Source organism: Rhodamnia argentea, chromosome 4 (assembly GCF_020921035.1).
Source record: "Rhodamnia argentea isolate NSW1041297 chromosome 4, ASM2092103v1, whole genome shotgun sequence".
Classification (NCBI taxonomy): Eukaryota; Viridiplantae; Streptophyta; class Magnoliopsida; order Myrtales; family Myrtaceae; genus Rhodamnia; species Rhodamnia argentea.
In genome coordinates, this window is record NC_063153.1 from 14202152 (window position 1) to 14220528 (window position 18377).

Sequence of the window (18377 nt, forward strand, 5' to 3'; positions counted from 1 at the left end):
ACTTATGGACATTTGTTGCTTGCATGGAGGACGCTTAGTCTTGGGGAAGAAGTCTGCTAACATGTTGGCCATGTTGTACAAGTAGCTCCTTAAAGTAGGTAAATTAGTTGTGTATTGACATGGGGAAAGAAGTCTGCTCCATGTTGACTATCAACTTTTACCTTCATTTAATCATGAGAATAAGTTTGATTTTCATTTCTATATACAGAACTAGAAGAAGATTTTTCAGGGATACTGACTCGACAAGTCGGTTAATTTGACACCGTGGGAAGTACAGATCGACTCAGCAAGAAGCCGAAGCTTCCCCTCTGTGACTGCAGGCGCGGGAGGCTACTATACCTATTTATCCAGCAATTGTTAATTAAAGTTAACCTGGGGTCTACCTTCCCCAGCTTCAGACCTCTAAATTCTTTCCAAATCTTTTTCTTCCCTAGAGAGATGGAATACGAATAGAGAACTTACAGAGGAGATCCATCCACCGCATCGGGGATCTCCTTCCCCTTGTCTCCCCTTGACTTTTTAGGACCTACTCAAGTCCAAAAGTAGGTAAATTAGTTGTGTATTGACATGGGGGAAGAAGTCTGCTCCCATTTAACTCTCAACTTTTACCTTCATTTAATCATGAGAACAAGTTTGATTTTCATTTCTATGTGTAGAACTTGATGAAGATTTTCCCTAGTGCTAATACGTGCAGAGAGAGTAGGCATCAAACTTTATTGGATGATGACATTAATGGTCCTCGTCGAAAAATAACCGTGGCTTCGATCGCGATGCTTGTTGGTTTGCTATGGAAACGGATGAGCTAGAGAAACATACTCAATATGATACCCTCATTTTATTCATCAACAAAAATTCAAGCGTCAACAGCGTTATATTATTCTTTTTTTTCACTATACGGTAATAATATTTTTTGCACTATTATATACTTGTTTTGCTGGAAATGTCCGCAACTAAAGATCTTTCAAGAAAGGTGTAGATCCTTGATTTTTTTTATGTTTAATCGGATTCCTATGGTGATTCCAGACATGAAGTAAATAGGCTAAGTAAAAGTAAATTGGGCAGTAAAGTAAATGCAATAGGATAGTAAAAGCAGATAAAGTTAATCGCAGAATAAATTGATAAGTGTTATTGATCGGGATCATTTACAAAGACTTGTCTCCGGCTATTTATAACAGAGTACGAGGGGCAACCATTGGTAGCGTTTACTTTCGTACACTCTATACCTAGATTCTCTGGTAGGTTTCAGTAACTGTTCATATTATTCACTAGATGGTTGATGTTCTAGCTTATCTGCTCTAAATGATCTTCAGCATGATGTACCGATCTTACGATGTCACCGACGCTTCATTCGCTCGGGTATCTGCCTCGACATGTTATTGGTCGCTAACGCGTTACGTATACTCTGGCTGCGATGTTCTTGTGGGCCTTCTGGCTCTCTGAAGCCCAGGCCAATTTTAGATGTCAACATATGCTCTCTTTTAAAAAAAAAAAATTAAGTATGTTAATTCTTTTGAATCCGTCGGTAGATCAGCCTGTTTGAAATCAGTGGGATCTCACTTGCCACTGTTCCTAATCGACGTTTTGTCTTCTTGTGTGGGACAATACGTACCTCATTTTTCGATAGTTCATGCTAGTATAACAGTATGACAATATAACGGTGGAATGCTAGACATAATATCAAAAGTGGGTCCTGTCATGATTGCTAAATATTTTTTGCCATTCATAACACTTGCGGTTGAAATTGCACCATTATACTGTTACAATGTCAGCTTCTTAAATCACTTTGCCGGTATTTCATCATTGCCAATCTCCGATGGTTTGATATCCTCCCTTCGGATCTCACGCCCCTATCTTTTTTGTTTAATACTTAAATTCATGGTACATTTTTACTTAATTAAGTAGGAATTAAGAGTCCTAATTTTTGGAAAGAGTACTTTCCATCCCAGCTTAATTTTGCTTCAACTGCGGAAAAATCCAGATAGAGTTTCACAAACTTATTCGGCCTGCTTGGGATAATCATTACTTTTTGAGAAAATGATACAAATAATCCTTGCCCATTAGAAAACTGACACAAATGATTCATGGATTTTGACTAAATGTGCAATGTGATTTCAAATTTCTACTTTGTTCAATGTGTTTGTTCATGAATTTTTGGTATATATTCAATTTAGTCCCTAAATTATGTGAAAATATTCAATATTTTCCTTAAGCTTGAATTTATTGACGATAACATTGAATATTTAATTTCACATAGTCTAAGAATTAGATTGATCATTTACCAAAAATTCAAAAACCACGTTGCTACCGCATCCATCAATGTAGAGATTCTGAAGGCCAGGCATTGCCTGACCATTCATCAACACAGAGTTCCAAGTTTTCAATTTCATTCCTTTTTTGGAAGTTGAGTCCTAGCAGATGTCCCAGACTTTAGTATCCGAGTTGACAAGAAAAATGACTTGGTTAAAATTATATAACAACTCTAGTCTGTGACTTTGAACATATTATGTAACATTGAGACTAATGTCTTGCAGTTATGGCCGGGTCTATACGCGGAAGTGGCCCAAGCTCTGCTGGTCGTCATCTGGATCTAGCATCCCAACTTATGCAGGTTCCGCTGCAACATTTAGGGTGAGTGACATTGAACGAGCGATCGATCATTTCAACAAGTCAAGAATACTCGACGAACTCGGCTTTGGGCATGTATATAGTGGCATTCCTGAAGATTGGACCAAAGTAGCCATGAAAGTTCTGAAGAGGGAGGATCAACAGGGCGGCCGGGAATTTTTAGCCGAAGTCGAGATGCTTAGTTGCCTACATCACAGGAATCTTGTCAAGCTGATTGGTATATGTCCGGAGGAACGTGTCCGCTGCACTGTTTGCATACTTATTACAAATGGCGTTGCGGAGTCTCATTTGCAAGGTAGGTCTAGTGGAGATTAATCCGCAACTTTTCTAGGGTTATCATACTTCTGTCATGCTCATCATTCTCCTTCGTGAGGTGTATAGCCAGTGTCTATTTTCCCATGCTTTCAGGAGTTCACAAGGCAGCTAGGATGAAGATAGCCCTTGGTGCTGCTCGGGGTTCAGCCTATTTGCATGAGGACTCGAGCCCCTGTGTTATGCATAGGAACTTCAAGGCCAGCAATATATTATTGGAACATGATTTCACGCCCGAAGTGTCAGATTTCGGTTTGGCTCGCACCGCTGTGGATGAGCAAAATAGACACGTCTCTAAACGTGTCATGGGAACCGATGCGTTAGGAAACTCCTCTATTGTTCAAATGGTTCCTTTGGTTTACGATCTCCTATTCTTTGATTGATTCCGGTCGTAAATGTTGGTTTAAAGCAGCATAAGATCAGTAACTCTGAGTTTTCTTTGGAAGATTCTGTATCCTACTCCCCGGAGCATCAATCTAACTTCACAAGTTTGTTCTTGCTAACTTTCACTGTGATTTATGGCCTCAAGAGACATGTGTAGAAGTATCTGTTAGCTCATAGGCGGTTTATTCTTTGATGTTTGGCCGATGAGACGTGACCTTTGAGATTCTAAGTCGTGTGCTCCGACATTACATCGAACTTGGTCATCTTGTCACAACATTGAAAACATCTCCACATGTCCATTGCGTCCAGGAATGTTGATCCTCCTCGCTTCACTGTCCTGCCGGGTGCTCTTCGTCCTGGCACTGTTCACCGAAGAAACGTGAAGCCTTTCGCTGGTGTGATCACAGAGAGACCTGAAAGAGGCTAAAGTTCGGGTGAGGCTGGAGTGCAGGATTTTGGTGGCTACGATTCTGATGGAGGCGGCGGTGTTGGTCAGTGGCTAGGTGATCAGTTAGGAAGGGGTGGCCATGTCGTCAATACTTTGAAAATTTGGATTCACCTTAATACGGCAATGAGCAAGGAAGTGTATAGACGAAACATTGAGACAGGGCGTGCATTTGGCATCACACACTAAAATTCAGGGTAAGTATGGCTGATGTCGCACTTCAAAAGTCTCAAAACATCAGTAAACTCCGCAATATTCGCGTTTCACACACAACAACGAGTACAAACAATGAGCCCATCACCAATGTCCTCGTCCGATAATAATAAAGATCACTTCCAAACCTTCAAAGGACGGTAGAGGCGAGGCCAAAAGGTGGATTTGACCATCTCAGCATACAAGGAAAGCTGTAGGATTGCGAACAATAGGACAGGGAAGGCAGCTACCAAAGCAATTGGAATGTAGATCCACTTCGATCGTTCGCTCAGGATGATCGTAAGAGCAGAGCCAAACGCCACCAGCATGAAGGCCAAAGAGAGGAATAGAAAAGTGAGGCCCAGTATCATTTTAGTCGGCAGTGAATGGAGGAAATCTTCAATTGCGTAGCGTGAAGTCAGGATGGCCAAGAACATCAGCGTGGCGGTGACAGAGGAGACGAGAGCGAGAGAGTCTGCAACTACGAATACCATGAATGAACTCCTCTTCGAATTTATCGGGATTGCCATACTACTTTCGTTGCCTCCTCCGGGTACCGTCAAAGCCGCGGCGAAAGCTACCGTAATAATGAGAGTTGCGACGAGGCTACAAGACGATGACGTATCCTTCATCCATTGCCCTGCGTCCTTGAGCAAGCCTTTGCGTTGCTCTGCAAAAGTTTCCCAGTATGCTTTTCTATCTTCTAGAACTTTCAGCCATTTCAAAGAAGGAAAGCTGCTGACTTCCACTACCTTCAGAGAAATAATAGACTTTAGCAGTGTAAATGCTGATTAAAGAGCGTAAAAGGAAGGGAAATAAACAAAGAGGACTGACTTGAAACCACTGAAGTTCCCTCTGCATAACAAAAGCAGCTCCAGAGACATCAGGGGATACACATTTTGATGACCATTCGATCACAGCGTCCATTAGGTCAACGTTCATCGAAAGACTATCCAACAAAGATCGAATGGGGGTGTGCGCATTCACCAGTCTAAACAGCTCAACATGCCGTCCCTTCACAACTGTTTTTATCAGTTCTTTTGCGAAAGTGTCATCCCACATCAACTCCGGATAATGTTTAAGACATAAATCGACGATTTCAAAGACTCCACGCGATGCGGCATCGAGGACAATGCCTGAAGTCAATAGACCTTCGAGCATTTTGGGAGCTCCCATATTACTCTTCATCTCGGCAAGAGCTCGTTTTGCAAGCTCAAGCGAGCAATTGTGCCTCAACTTCAGTTTTCGACACCTTTCGATGAAAGGTGCTGCATGTAACATCACATAAGCAATTTTCCCGACGACGAAGAATAAAAAAGTTAAAGAGACTTTCACATTTACGGTGCGTTCTTATGTGCATAAAATAGTTAAGAGGAAATGTGATTTAAAATATTAATCAAGAAATCAAACTCGGTATGGCTTGAAAATCAAAATGCATGTATCATAGAATAGATGTATCTATTGACGAATACAAATGATGTCATTCTAGAAAAGAAAGAGTTCTTTTTTTTATTGAAAAAATGGAAAGATTTGGCGACAGATCGATAAATGTTTGTTAATAAATATAGTTGAAACCTTGAATTACACTGATTAGAATCAAATTATATCGTGATACACGAACTGACAGCCAATCTATATTAATAACTATGATTCAAAGGGATACAAAAAGTATCAATATACACTTGAGATCTCTACCCATACATGAAATGAGGTCATGTGTACCTGATTTTGTGGCAAGATTCCATAGCAATATCTTGAGCCGGTTAAGTGCTACCACCATGAAGAGGAGAGAAGAATCATGTTGACAAATAAGGGGAATCAATGACAAAAAAAAAGATAGTCACACTCGTGCAATGAAAATTGCACTTGTAATTGAATTTAGTTCCGCTTGAATATGTTAGAAAACAACTTGGATCAATTGACCTCTATCTCTATGACCTAATGTCCATCCATTGAGTAGATCGACATAAATACCTCGATCCATATTCGCGTCCTTGAAGTTGTCAAGTGATGTATCGACCAAGCATTGAGGGATACCTGAAAATCGGGAATAGATGAGAGTGAACGCCATGCGAATGGAGTTGCTCGAATTGCACATACCTAACATCGTAAGAAACAACAAGAAGTACCTACATTTGTAAATGGATTTTTCCCAGAAATTGAGTCTAGCTCCGCTGCGGAAGTAACGGTTCATTAGCACCAGGAATTCCAAAAAGCTCCTCACCTCAATACTTCCCAAATGGCCAGGGTACTTGCCAGCTAAGTACAAGAGCACGTCTTTCGGGGACAAGAGAGCGAAAAAAAATCAATTCAAGTGAACAGTGAATGGAATGAGATAAAGACAAGCGCGTTTGAAATCCTAACCCAAATGGCCGGCGAAGATGAGGCCGACCATGAGAGTTCCGGTCGGCGGAGATGTCGTACGCCTGGCCAGGTACCAAATAACCTCATTTTGCAGTGGAGGGAATTTGAGAACGAACTGCAAAGCGTCGGCGATGATTTCGGGTTTATCGTTAACTTTGTCTACTAATGCCTTTACTATCCTTATTCTTCCCCCTCGGGCGGCATAACAGAGGGCCCTGCTGCGATTGACATCTTTGCAGCACCCGGGGAAGCGCTGGACCAGGTTCTCGACCAGCTCATCTTGTGCGGCCATAGTCGCGACTTCGAGCACGGCAAAGTGATTACTTCCGATGGTCATGACTTTGGCCGTCGTCGCGGTGCCGTCTTCATCGAGAATTTTCGCCATAGCTTTCCAATCACCTTTCAATACGGCTTCAAACAAGGATCGATAGGTCTCATTGACCACCGCTCTTGGCAGGACTGCCAAAGTTGCACATCAAAAACTCCTCAGGCTTTCGCACTTCTTCTTTTTTCTAGGTTGACTATAATCTCAGCACTTGCTCAAAGTTCCGAGGAAACACAGATGCAAGTGAAGAGATGGTCGTTTACTCAATAGACCTTTTCCACTTTACTTTACTCTTTGCAAGTAAAAAAGTATTATTATTATTATTATTATTATTATTATTATTATTCAAGATCATATTCTGATTTTAAATCTATGAAAAGATTATATCCGACTTTATATTTCAACATGTTGATATATCTCACATAACTTAATTATGGGACGTAAATCTATTTATATATACGTGATCTCTCTCCAACTACCAACTTATGCTTTACGGGTTGACCTCTTTACATACACACGGTTTCCCTCCAACTATTAAATTAAGTTTTATGATTGGACTTTCTTTCATGATATCAAAGATAGGATATGCACCAGTTCATTTTGCACGTGCGTTAGCCCCGTTCGTCGAATTCCATAAAAAAAACAAATTGTAAGTCGTGGGATTTAAAATGTTTCGGAATAAATAAAGTCAATGCATGAAACACGAGATTTATGATGAATGAACATCAAAAGTTCATAGAGACGAACCTTTAGATTTCAATTTATCAAGCTTTTGCTCCAGCAACTTCTCGAAGTCTTCCTTAAGAGTTGCCATGTGTACCGAACTCCCTTCTCCGTGAACCTCTTTATTACCAAAAAGAGCAATGAACATGACAAATTAGAACAATTAGTCACAGTTTGTATGGTTTAGATCTTCTACACATGATTAGTATCATCCCCTTCTATTGCGCGGGATTTTCTATAGTCAACTTAGATAATGAACGTTAATACAAAGAAAACTTTAACGTTGAATTTAGTAGAGATTGTCAGTTTTTCTTCGAGAATGTATCATATCATGAATTAGTTTTGTGGCATCTTCTAACTTTCATAGTTTGGACAATGTGATTTTTACTTTATTTTTAAGGATAAATGCATTGAAAGTCCTAAAACTAAAGTGCAATTGAATCCTGAAAGTAAAAAAAAAAAACAAAAATGCAATCGCATCTTAGAAATTATCAAATTTGTGCAATCAAACTTCTGTTAACTCCATTCAACTTGACTGACAAAAATTGATATGATAAAAATTTCTTTTTTAAAAAAATTAACATTAAACTTAACAAAGATGATGAGCTTTTTCCGAGATAGGTGTTGTATGATGAATTATTTTTGTGGATCCTTCCAAATTTCGTATCTTAGAGCATAAGTTTTTAGTGAGCTTTAATTTCTTGTTGCCATTTATCTTATATGTGATATCATTCATATATTATGATTGAAAACTTTCACTCCTGGGAAGTAAGAAGGGAAAATTATCAAAAAAGTCTTAAACTTATTGCAATTGTGCCAATTTATTCCTAACCCCTTTTTTGTGTGCTAATTTAGCCCTAAACCATTAACATGTGTGCCAATTTAGTACTCCTGGTCAACTTTGACAGGCAAGGGCGCCGACGTCACTAATTTTTAATACTAATTTAATATTTTTTTTCTCTTTGTTTTTTTTTCCTTCCTCTTGCTCCAGCCGGCCGCCGAGGCTGGTGAGGCGAGACTTCTCCGAACGATAGCAAGGTCTAGCCTTGCCCAACGAAGGTGAAGCTAGCTTCGCCCGGCCGAGGGTGGGGGGTGGAGAAAAAGAACATAAAAATAAGAAAAATAAATAAAAATTGGCCACATCAACATTGGTGTCCGTGTCAGTATCAGCCAACCAAAGTTGGCCGAAAGGATTGAATTGACACATATAAAAAAGATTTCGGATAGAATTGGCACAAAAAAAGGGGTTTAGGATTGGATTGATATAATTGCAATATGTTTAGGACTTTTTTGATAATTTTTCCAAAATAAAAAATGTATTTCTTTTGGGCTTTCTCAATTATGTTTCAAGATATTATTCAGATTTTTAAACATGCAAAAATTATATTGGAATATATATCTTAACATATATATGATTTAAAGTTTAAAATATTCAAAATTGAAATAAGTCAAAAAAATGCATGAGAAACGCGAGATTCATGAAAATGGAAAAGTAAAAGTTCAGAGTTCAAAGTGACGAACCTCTGGGTGTTCTGCAACCATCTTGGGAAGCTTTATCAATTGCCATGCCATCCTTTGAACTCACATTTATGTGAACCTCTTCGTTACCTCAAAAAGAAATGAACCTAAATAGCCTTAGAAAGATTGATTACACATTGTAATTTAAGATTTAAACTTAATAGAGATCACGAGTTCTTTTCGAGACAGGTATTGTATCATGAATTAGTTTTACGGGGCCCCCTAACTTTTATATAATGAACAATGTGTTTTTAGCGAGTTTTTATTTCCGAGTGCCATTTTTTTTTATCCAGGACACCTTTCACAAATTGTGAGCACGTTGGTCACTCTTTGAAAGTAAAACGGTAATTCTTTTTGGGCTTTCTCAATTATAGTTCAAGATGCTATTCAGACTTATTAAAATGTCATTGAAACGATTGTATTTGAATTTACATGTCAGCACTTGCATGCTGTGAGTTTAAAATGTTCTGGATTAAAAAATGTCAAATTGCATGAAACACTAGATTAATGAAAAACGGAGATTAGAAGTTCAAAGTGACAACCTTCAGTTGGTCTTCACAATTTCACGAAATAATTATGGTAGAACTACACGTAAAAATAAATAAATAAATAAATAAATAAAATTAATCATATCGATTTTGTCAATTAATACAATCAATTTATTAGTTATAATTGATACGGGGTGCAAGTTTACGACATTATTACTCTTATTAGGACGATGCATCGCATGGATTAAAGTACATCGATTAGACTTTATTGGGTAAACATAACGTTTGGCCAAAAGAATCGTCGTAATTTTCCTACAAAAATCTGTATTATTTGTGGCAAGAACATTTCACCAACCATCCATGTGTCTTTACTGAATTTTCTTCGTTAATGCTATCTTTACACTTTTTGTCATAAATTGTGACTACCATTTCTATTGGCAGGTTATTGTTCACTCCGAACAACATTACACGATTGCGTTTTCGGAGATGACTATAGTGAATCGACTTATTCGAGGATGTTAATTCAATCGTAAACTTCTTAAATTTGCATACGAAATTGAATACGCCGCCAAACAAGATGAAGGGAAAGAAAGAAATCACAAAACCTAATTGGTTGTACCATAGTTTTTTTCTGGGTTGAAACTTCCTGCTGGTGGTTGTGAAATGCACAAATCTCCTTGTTTTTCGCTTGGTGGCGTCGCCATTGGGTTGCTCTCCTGGTTGCAGCCGCCCTTCCGCGACAAAGTAAACGGAGAATGCAAAAAATCGGGGAGATGTCAATTATCAAAGGGCTTTAGTCTCCTTAGGGAGAATCTCATTCCTTCCTTAAAGGCAAGCACCTCCCCTAGCGTAAAGGCAAGCACCTCCCCTAGCGTAAAGGCAAGCTCCTATAACTAATGCAAGCAAGCAAGCAAGAATTAACTTTTTTTATTCACGTCAATTAGATTCAACACCTAGTTATCAAATTGTTATTTTAAGGTGACTCTATTCCTATTGGATTTTGTTAAAATATGTCTCGAGTTTAAGCCTATGAACGAAATCGATGCGAAATAGAAATATATGAATTGTGGATTATCTTGTTTTCAGATAACCGAACGTGCATCAATTGGGAAAGTGCTTATCATTGACAGATTTGAAATCTTGAATGGAAGTTACGTTTCCATATTGCAGTCCTCGTTGCAGATTTTACTGGACGGCCAAGATAAGAAGAAAAAAAATTAAAAAAGCAAAAGCAAAAGTATCTTGGACTTTTGTTGGCAGAATCCTAATAATGGATATCTCGCGCATGGAGTTTCCTCTTCAAGCTGACGTGTCCAAGAAGTTCAAATATTGATATATATTCACGTGGACTTGGATTAGCATCAAGAGTCGGTCAACATGGGAGGAAGTATATGAAGAGATAAAATATACGAAAATCTTTCCGTGCAGAAGTGTGTTTGTTTTCTTTATACGTCGGTTTGGCTTGCACATATATATAGCATGCAATACCGTGGCCAAAAGTTATTGCTTGAAGCGCCGTCTCGTCGTCGAGTGCTTGAGAGGGTTTACATTCGTTGGTTTTGTTCGCAGAATTACATCAAGAATTCAAGTGTCGAAGCCAATTAAATCTTGAGGTTAAGCCGATTAAATCTTGAGGTTAGATTTGTGTAATTCCTTTGTGAGATTGAGAGATTATTTCGTTAGGAATTGGGGGCTAAACACTGTGTGGTTTCTTGGATGTAATTGGGGCTTGAGAAACACTGTGAGTGTTTGAGTAACTCGAGTGTGATCTGTAATCTTCGTGTAAGTTATAGTGGAATTCGTTGTTGCTCTCCCCGTGGACGTAGGTCTCTACGTCCGAACCACGTACATCCGGTGTCCGATTTATTTTCTTGTTCTGTCTATTTATTGTTCGATCGCTTGTTCCGCGCAACAGATTTCACTCCACTCATTGACATTGATCAAATCTTTGCCAAGTTAAGCTGCTTCTTTTCTCGGGCTCAAGAAAGCTATTCAAGCGAGTAATTTGGAAGACTCTTGCGGAATAAAACTATCGACAAAAATGGGCACCTCACTTTTGTCTGACCCAAAAGCAAAAGCAAGGAATTTCAATTGGATTCAAGGCAGTATCTTGCTAAAGAAAAGAAACTTCATGCAAAATATAGATGTGAAATGGAAATGTTTCAATGTCCTGCTTTTGACGCCAATAGAATCTTTACCAAATTAAGCTGCTTCTTTGCTCAAGCTCAAGAAAGCTATTCATGCAAGTTAATTTGGAAGCCTTTAGTCGACTAAAGCTATTGGTAAAAACGGGCACCTCACTTTTATTTGGCCTAAAAGAAGAAGCAAGGAATTTCAATTCGATTCAAGGTAGTATCTTCCTAAAGAAAAAAAAATCACGCAAAATATAGATGTGAAATGGAATTGTTTCAATGTCCTGCTTTTGACACCAATGGAATCTTTACCAAGCTAGGCTGCTTCTTTTCTCAGGCTCAAGAAAGCTATTCAAGCAAGTTAATTTGGAAGACTCTTGTTGAATAAAGCTATCGGCAAAAATGGGCACCTCACTTTTATCCGGCCCAAAAGCAAAAGCAAGGAATTTCAATTTGATTTAAGGCAGTATCTTGCTAATTTCAATTCAATTCAAGACAGCGTGTTCCTCAAGAAAAAAAATTTCACGCAAAATATAGATGTGAAATAGAATTGTTTCAATCTCCTGCTTTTGACACCAATAAGATCTTTACCAAGTTAGGCTGCTTCTTTTCTCGGGCTTAAGAAAGCTATTCAAGCAAGTTAATTTGGAAAACTCCAGCTGATTAAAGCTATCGATAAAAATGGAAACCTCACTAAATAAAATAAATTTCATGCAAAATATAGATGTGAAATGGAAATGTTTCAATGTCTTGCTTTTGACACTAATTGCCAAGTTAAGCCGCTTCTTTGCTCAAGCTCAAGAAACCTATTCATGCAAGTTAATTTGGAAGCCTTTAGCCGAATAAAGCTATTGGTAAAAATGGGCACCTCACTTTTGTCCGGCCCAAAAGCAGAAGCAAGGAATTTCAATTCGATTCAAGGTAGTATCTTCCTAAAGAAAAAAAAAATCATGCAAAATATAGATGTGAAATAGAATTGTTCCAATGTCCTGCTTTTGACACCAATGGAATCTTTACCAAGTTAAGCCGCTTCTTTGCTCGGGCTCAAGAAAGCTACTCATGCAAGTTAATTTGGAAGCCATTAGCCAAATGAAGCTACCGGTAAAAACAAGCACCTCACTTTTGTCTGGCCCAAAAGCAGAAGTACGGAATTTCAGTTCAATTCAAGATAGTATCTTCCTAAAGAAAAGTTCACGCGAAACATAGATATGAAATGGAAATGTTTCAGTGTCTTGCTTTTGAAGCCAATAGGATCTTTACCAAGTTAAGCCTCTTTTTACTCAGGCCCAAGAAAGCTATTCATACAAGTTATTTGGAAGCCTTTAGCCAAATAAAGCTATTGGTAAAAACAGGCACCTCACTTTTGTCTGCGGCAAAGCGGACTTAAGTAATTTCAATTTGATTCAATGCAGTATCTTCCTAAAGAAAAAAAAATTCACGCAAAATATAGATGTGAAATGGAAACGTTCCAATTTCCTTTTTTTTTTTTTTTTTGGTACCAATGAGTCTTTACCAAGTAAAGTCGCTTCTTTTCTCGAGCTCGGAAAAGATATTAAGGCAAGTTAATTTGGAAGCCTTTAATTGAATAAAGCTATCGGCAAAAATGAGCACCTCGAGATAAGTACACCGCTAGTTCCACAATTTGTGTACGGCGCTCATTTGAGCGCCATAATTTTTTTCGCTCACTTGAGTACCAAATTGGAGCAAAACCAATCACTTGAGTGCCACTTCCGGCAAATCATCCTCCGTGGCTTTTTTATTAATTTTTTCGTCACATGTGGATTTTTTATCATTATTTTATGTTATTTTCCATTTTCCATTTTTCTTTTGTTTTTTATTTTCTGGTTTTTTACATTGGCCGGCGAGGGTCCCCGGAGGCCCTTGTCGGCCATGAATCCGTCGCCAAGGGGCGAGGGGCCCTCGCCAGAGCTAGGCCAGGAAAGTTATGACACTCAAGTAAGCGTCATACACAAGTTATGGCATTCATAGTGTAACTACCCCTAAGCGCCTCACTTTTGTCTAGCCCAAAAGCGAAAGAAAGGAACTTCAGTTCCACTCAAGGCATAATCTTCCTAAAGAAATAGCTTTCACGCAAAATGGAAATGTTCCAATTTCCTGTTTTTGACACCAATGAGGTCTTTACCAAGTTAAGCCCCTTCTTTTCTTGGGCACAAGAAAGTTATTCAGGCAAGTTAATTTGGAAGCCTTTAGCCAAATAGAAGTATTAGCAAAAACAGGGACCTCATTTTTGTTTGGCCCAAAAGCATAACTCGGCAATTTCGAATTGATTCAAGGCATAATCTTCTTAAAGAAAATGCTTTCACGCAAAATATAGATGTAAAATGGAAATTTTCAAATTTTCATCCTTCGACACAGATGAAATCTTTACCAAGTTAAGCCACCTCTTTTCTCAGGCACAAGAAAGCTATTCAGGCAAGCTAATTTGCAAGCCTTTAGCCAAATAAACCTAGTGGCAAAAACGGGCCCCTCACGTTTTTCTCAGGCCCATATGTGCTTGTTTCCTGGGAGCATATATAAGAGTTTGCTCCTCATCTTATGATCCTGTTATCAAGACTTATTAGGAGCACTCTAGAAATCAGATTCTGAATCCATTGGACCGAAATGGGCCCAACAACCCCAAGAAAAGCCTAACTTTAGCGTAAGAAAATATCAAATATCGTCTCTTAACTTGAATTAATGGAAAGATTAAATTGAATATTTTACTTAGTTTAGGGACTAAGTTGAACATGTTCTAAAAGTTCAACGACCACATTGAATAAATTGAAAGTTCGGAGACCACATTGCATATTGGGCTAAAGTTCATGAACCACATTAGTCAAATTAAAAGTTTAGGGATCATATTGCACATTAGATCAAAGTTGAGGGATCATTTGTGTCATTATCCCAAATTAATTATTATAATTTTTCATTAGGTTAAATATCTCGAAAAACCTTACTCGGAACAATTTGTCGGGAAATAAAGTGTAAACGTGGAAGGCTAGCTCTTCGGGTACTTGATGAAGAAATAGTGAAGGTCATATTAATCCGGAAAATTACCAAAAAAGTCATAAACTTATTGTAATTATGCAAATTCAGTCATAAGTTCTTTTTTTCTAATTAAGGTTTGAACATTTTTGTATTTGTGCCAATTTAGTCCATTGACCGGCCAGCACTAAGTGGCGTCATCCCACACTTCCCTCGTGACCACACCTTGAGACGGTTTAACAAATGCATCCGCCATGGGACCTTTCATGTTCTTCTCTAGAGGAATTAGTAAGTTCACAGACCTTGAATGTAGATGAGAGATCAAATTATTAGGTTCACGAAGCGCGGCCAAGGGCGAAGGTGGCCATGGCCTCGCCGATTACGAGCAAGGCCGCCTTGCTTGCGATTGCAATGGCCTTGCCGAGTGGCCGGCGACGGTTGCTGGAGCTCGCCGGCCTGTGGGACTTTTTTGGTAATTTTCTCCATATTAATCAATCAACTATATATTTTTGATTATATGTTACATTTGATTCATTGCGTCAATTAAAACGGTTCGGATATTCGTCCGCGCCACCGTCCTTTTCAACCTTATCAGGAGTCAGAATACAAAAACAAAGTCCCAAAATTTTCAATTTGTACAACCATAACCAAGTCAATCATTAATTAAAGTTAGGAACTATAAACTAGCGATACGAGTCGAGAACTACTTGGGATTTTGCCGCAGAACTTGTCATTAAAATTAGCACTCTCGATGGTCCCAATCTTTTTTGTTCAACATCGAATGTCATGGTACATTTTTCCTTAATTAACTACGAGTTAGCCTTTTTGGAAATAGCACTTGCACAGCTTAATTTTTGCTGTAATTACAGAAACATCCGGATAGATTTCACGAACTTACAGGGACTACTTGGGAAAATCATTACTTTCACATCCAAGAGCATCTTGACTCTGGTATCATATTGATTTGATGAAGACAGGCTCTTACTTGAATATTAAACGGTGCAATTGGAGCTAGCAGTTTAATTGGTCCAAAGTTTGATTTCTATACCAAGGAAACCCTTAAAAAATATAATCTTGATAAATCTCCCCATTACAATACGGATATATGTAGAGGTACGCTTAATTGTACTTGGATGCACTTGTTGTACGGATATTAATTTAATCCTAAACCTTTTTACAATTTGTCAATTTAGTTTTCCTGGCCAAATTGGGCCGAAAAAAAGGGAAAGCAATTGTCCCACGTGGCACTGCCGGTATTTACATATTTTTCTATCTTATCTTACCTTTTTTTTTATTCCAATGTGACCTGTGAGGCGGCCCTTGCTGACCATAGTGAGAAAAAAGAAAGAGAAAAAATACTTAGAAAATAATAAAAATTGTCCCTTGATCAAAATTGGTCGAAGGATTATATTGATAATTTATTAACATAGTGCTAAAAGTTTTCCATGTTAGCCATGTCACATAAAAACGGTCGGCATCCACATCAGCGATGTCTAACCAGAATTGATCGGATTGACTGAATTTGAACAAATACAAGATGTTTAGGATTGAACTGGCACAATTGCAATAGATATAAGATTTTTTTGGTAATTTTTCCCTTGTACATTAACACATGAAAATTCTACAATAATGCCAAAAGAGAGTTGGTGATATTTGATTCTAAAGCATCAAAAATTGCATTTAGGGCCAGTGAGGAATTTACAAAATCATGAGATACACTCCGTCAAATATATTTGCAAGATAAATTATTTGGAGCGGTATCGATCGTGGGCCGCGCAAACCTAGAAGATATGACAAAAAAAAATAAAATAAATGTACATGTGAAAGTCCCTGGGAGAAGAGACGTATACTTTGAAGAATCCCAAAAGGCAGATTCACAATTTGTTTATGCAGGCAAGGGTAAGCTTGAGTAATTTTCCCCGCATGTGCATTTTCTCGAGTAGTTCAAGCTCGAGCTTGATGCAAAATTAGGCAGTTGCATATCAAGTAATTGTCAAGTCGTGTCCAAGCTATAGGAGGGCCTAGTTTTCTTAAAAAAACACTAAAATTAGCTCGGATCTCAATTTTGGCTAAACTTTAGCTTGGAAAGCATTTTTCTTTTAATCTAAAAAAAGCACAACTTTTGGTCGGCACCCAAATCAGCCCAATTTAACGTGATGGTTAAATTCAGAATCAAATGGTTTGTGTCCAAATTTCTTGCAAGCATAATCACGGCATAAGCGTGTGGTGTGTTGCTATGATTATCCTATCTGCCCTTGTTGCTGTCGCTTTTTTGCTCGGCTGCTGGTTGGATTTGGGTAATGAAACACAACGCATAATGGAGGTCGGTGGTCAAAGGTGGTTCGTAAAAAGAAAACTCTGGATGGAGTTGGTCAAATATTAACACAGAGGAATGTCTTATCTACCTTTTCCTGAAAGATGAGTCCTAGAAGATGTCCCCGGATTGTAGCATCAGAATTGACAAGGACTCGTTATCTAGTAATGACCGCAGCTTAGATTTTTTTTTTTAATCGTAAGTGTTGCGAGATCGGGTCCGAGGGGTGTTCTCCCATTCTCGACGTAGAGGCCGATGTCTTACATTTACGGCAGGGTCCAGGGTCCTCGGAAATGACCCGAGCTCTGCCTCATTGTCATTTGGATGTAGCATCCGGACTCATGCAGGGTCCGCTATAACGCTCAGCGTGAGTGACGTCGAGAGATCTACCGATTGTTTCTGCAAGTCTCAATACCCCGCGAAGGTAGTTCTGGGCGTGTATATAGCCGCATTCCTGGAGATGGGACCAGTGCAGCTGTGAAAGTTCTGAAGAGGGTGGCCAGGAATTTTTAGCCGAAGTCGAGATGTTTTAGCCAGCTACATCACAGGAATCTTGTCAAGCTGATTGGTATATGTGTGGAGGAACATGACCGCTGCCTTCTTTACGAACTTATTCCCAATGGCAGCGGGGAACCTCATTTGCACGGTAGGTCTAGCGTACATTTTACCTAACTTGGTCATCTTGTCACAATATCAAAGACATCTCCACATGCCGATTGCATCCAGGTATGTCGATCCTCCTCGCTTCACTGTCCTGCCAGGTGCTTGGCGTCCTGGCACTATTCTATTCACCAAAAAATTGCTGGGATCATGGAGAGGCCCGAAAGAGGCTAAAGTCCTGGTGAGGCTGGAGTGCAGGATTTTGATGGCTATGTTTCTGATGGAGGTGGTGGTGTTGGTCAGTTGCTAGGTGATCAGTCAGGAAGGGGTGATGTGGTGGACAAGAAGCGGAGCATGAGGATCACGAAAGTGCAGGAGGAATCGACAGCGGACGCGGCTAAGATGGCGGAGGTCGAGGCCAAAGAGTTGGATGAGAGAATGAGGTGAACCCTATTGAATGTTAGTGCCCATTTTGCCAATACTCTGAAAAATTGAGTTCACCTTAATAAGATAACCAGCAATGAAGCATACAAATAAGACAATCGAGACAAGGCGGGCGCTTGGCAGCATACAATGAACTATAGCGCAAGTATTGCTGATTTCACACTTCAGAAGTCTTGATACATGAGCTACATTTCACACACAGTAACAAATACGAATATAATTACTGTTGTAATATAACGTGCGGAAGCTAACCCAGATCTTGCAAATAAATCAATGCGAAAGCATCAAGAGAAATAACGATGAACGATAAATGACACCAGGGATTACGTGGTTCGGTCCGAATATCGGTACCTACATCCACGGGAGAGCCAGCAAGAACAATCCACTATAATCGGAGAATCGGAATTACAATCGCTCAATACGCTCGTGTTTCCCGCACCTAGATTATACCCAAACCCAAAGTGTTTACAAATAAACAACTTACTTGGATATAACAAAATATAACTCACGAAGCACAAATCTACTA

At 39.0% G+C, this 18377-nt stretch overlaps 1 protein-coding gene across 1 annotated transcript; it reads right to left on the reverse strand.

Moving 5' to 3' along the window:
- Positions 1–4654: 4654 nt before the first annotated feature.
- LOC125314822 lies at positions 4655–7461 on the reverse strand. The gene is made up of 5 exons (XM_048278040.1): positions 7395–7461; positions 6323–6781; positions 6092–6235; positions 5933–5995; positions 4655–5226 (listed from the first exon to the last, which is right to left on the reverse strand). Exons 1-5 carry the CDS (start codon positions 7459–7461, stop codon positions 4655–4657), a joined length of 1305 nt encoding a protein of 434 aa, XP_048133997.1.
- Between the last annotated feature and the right edge of the window lie 10916 nt (positions 7462–18377).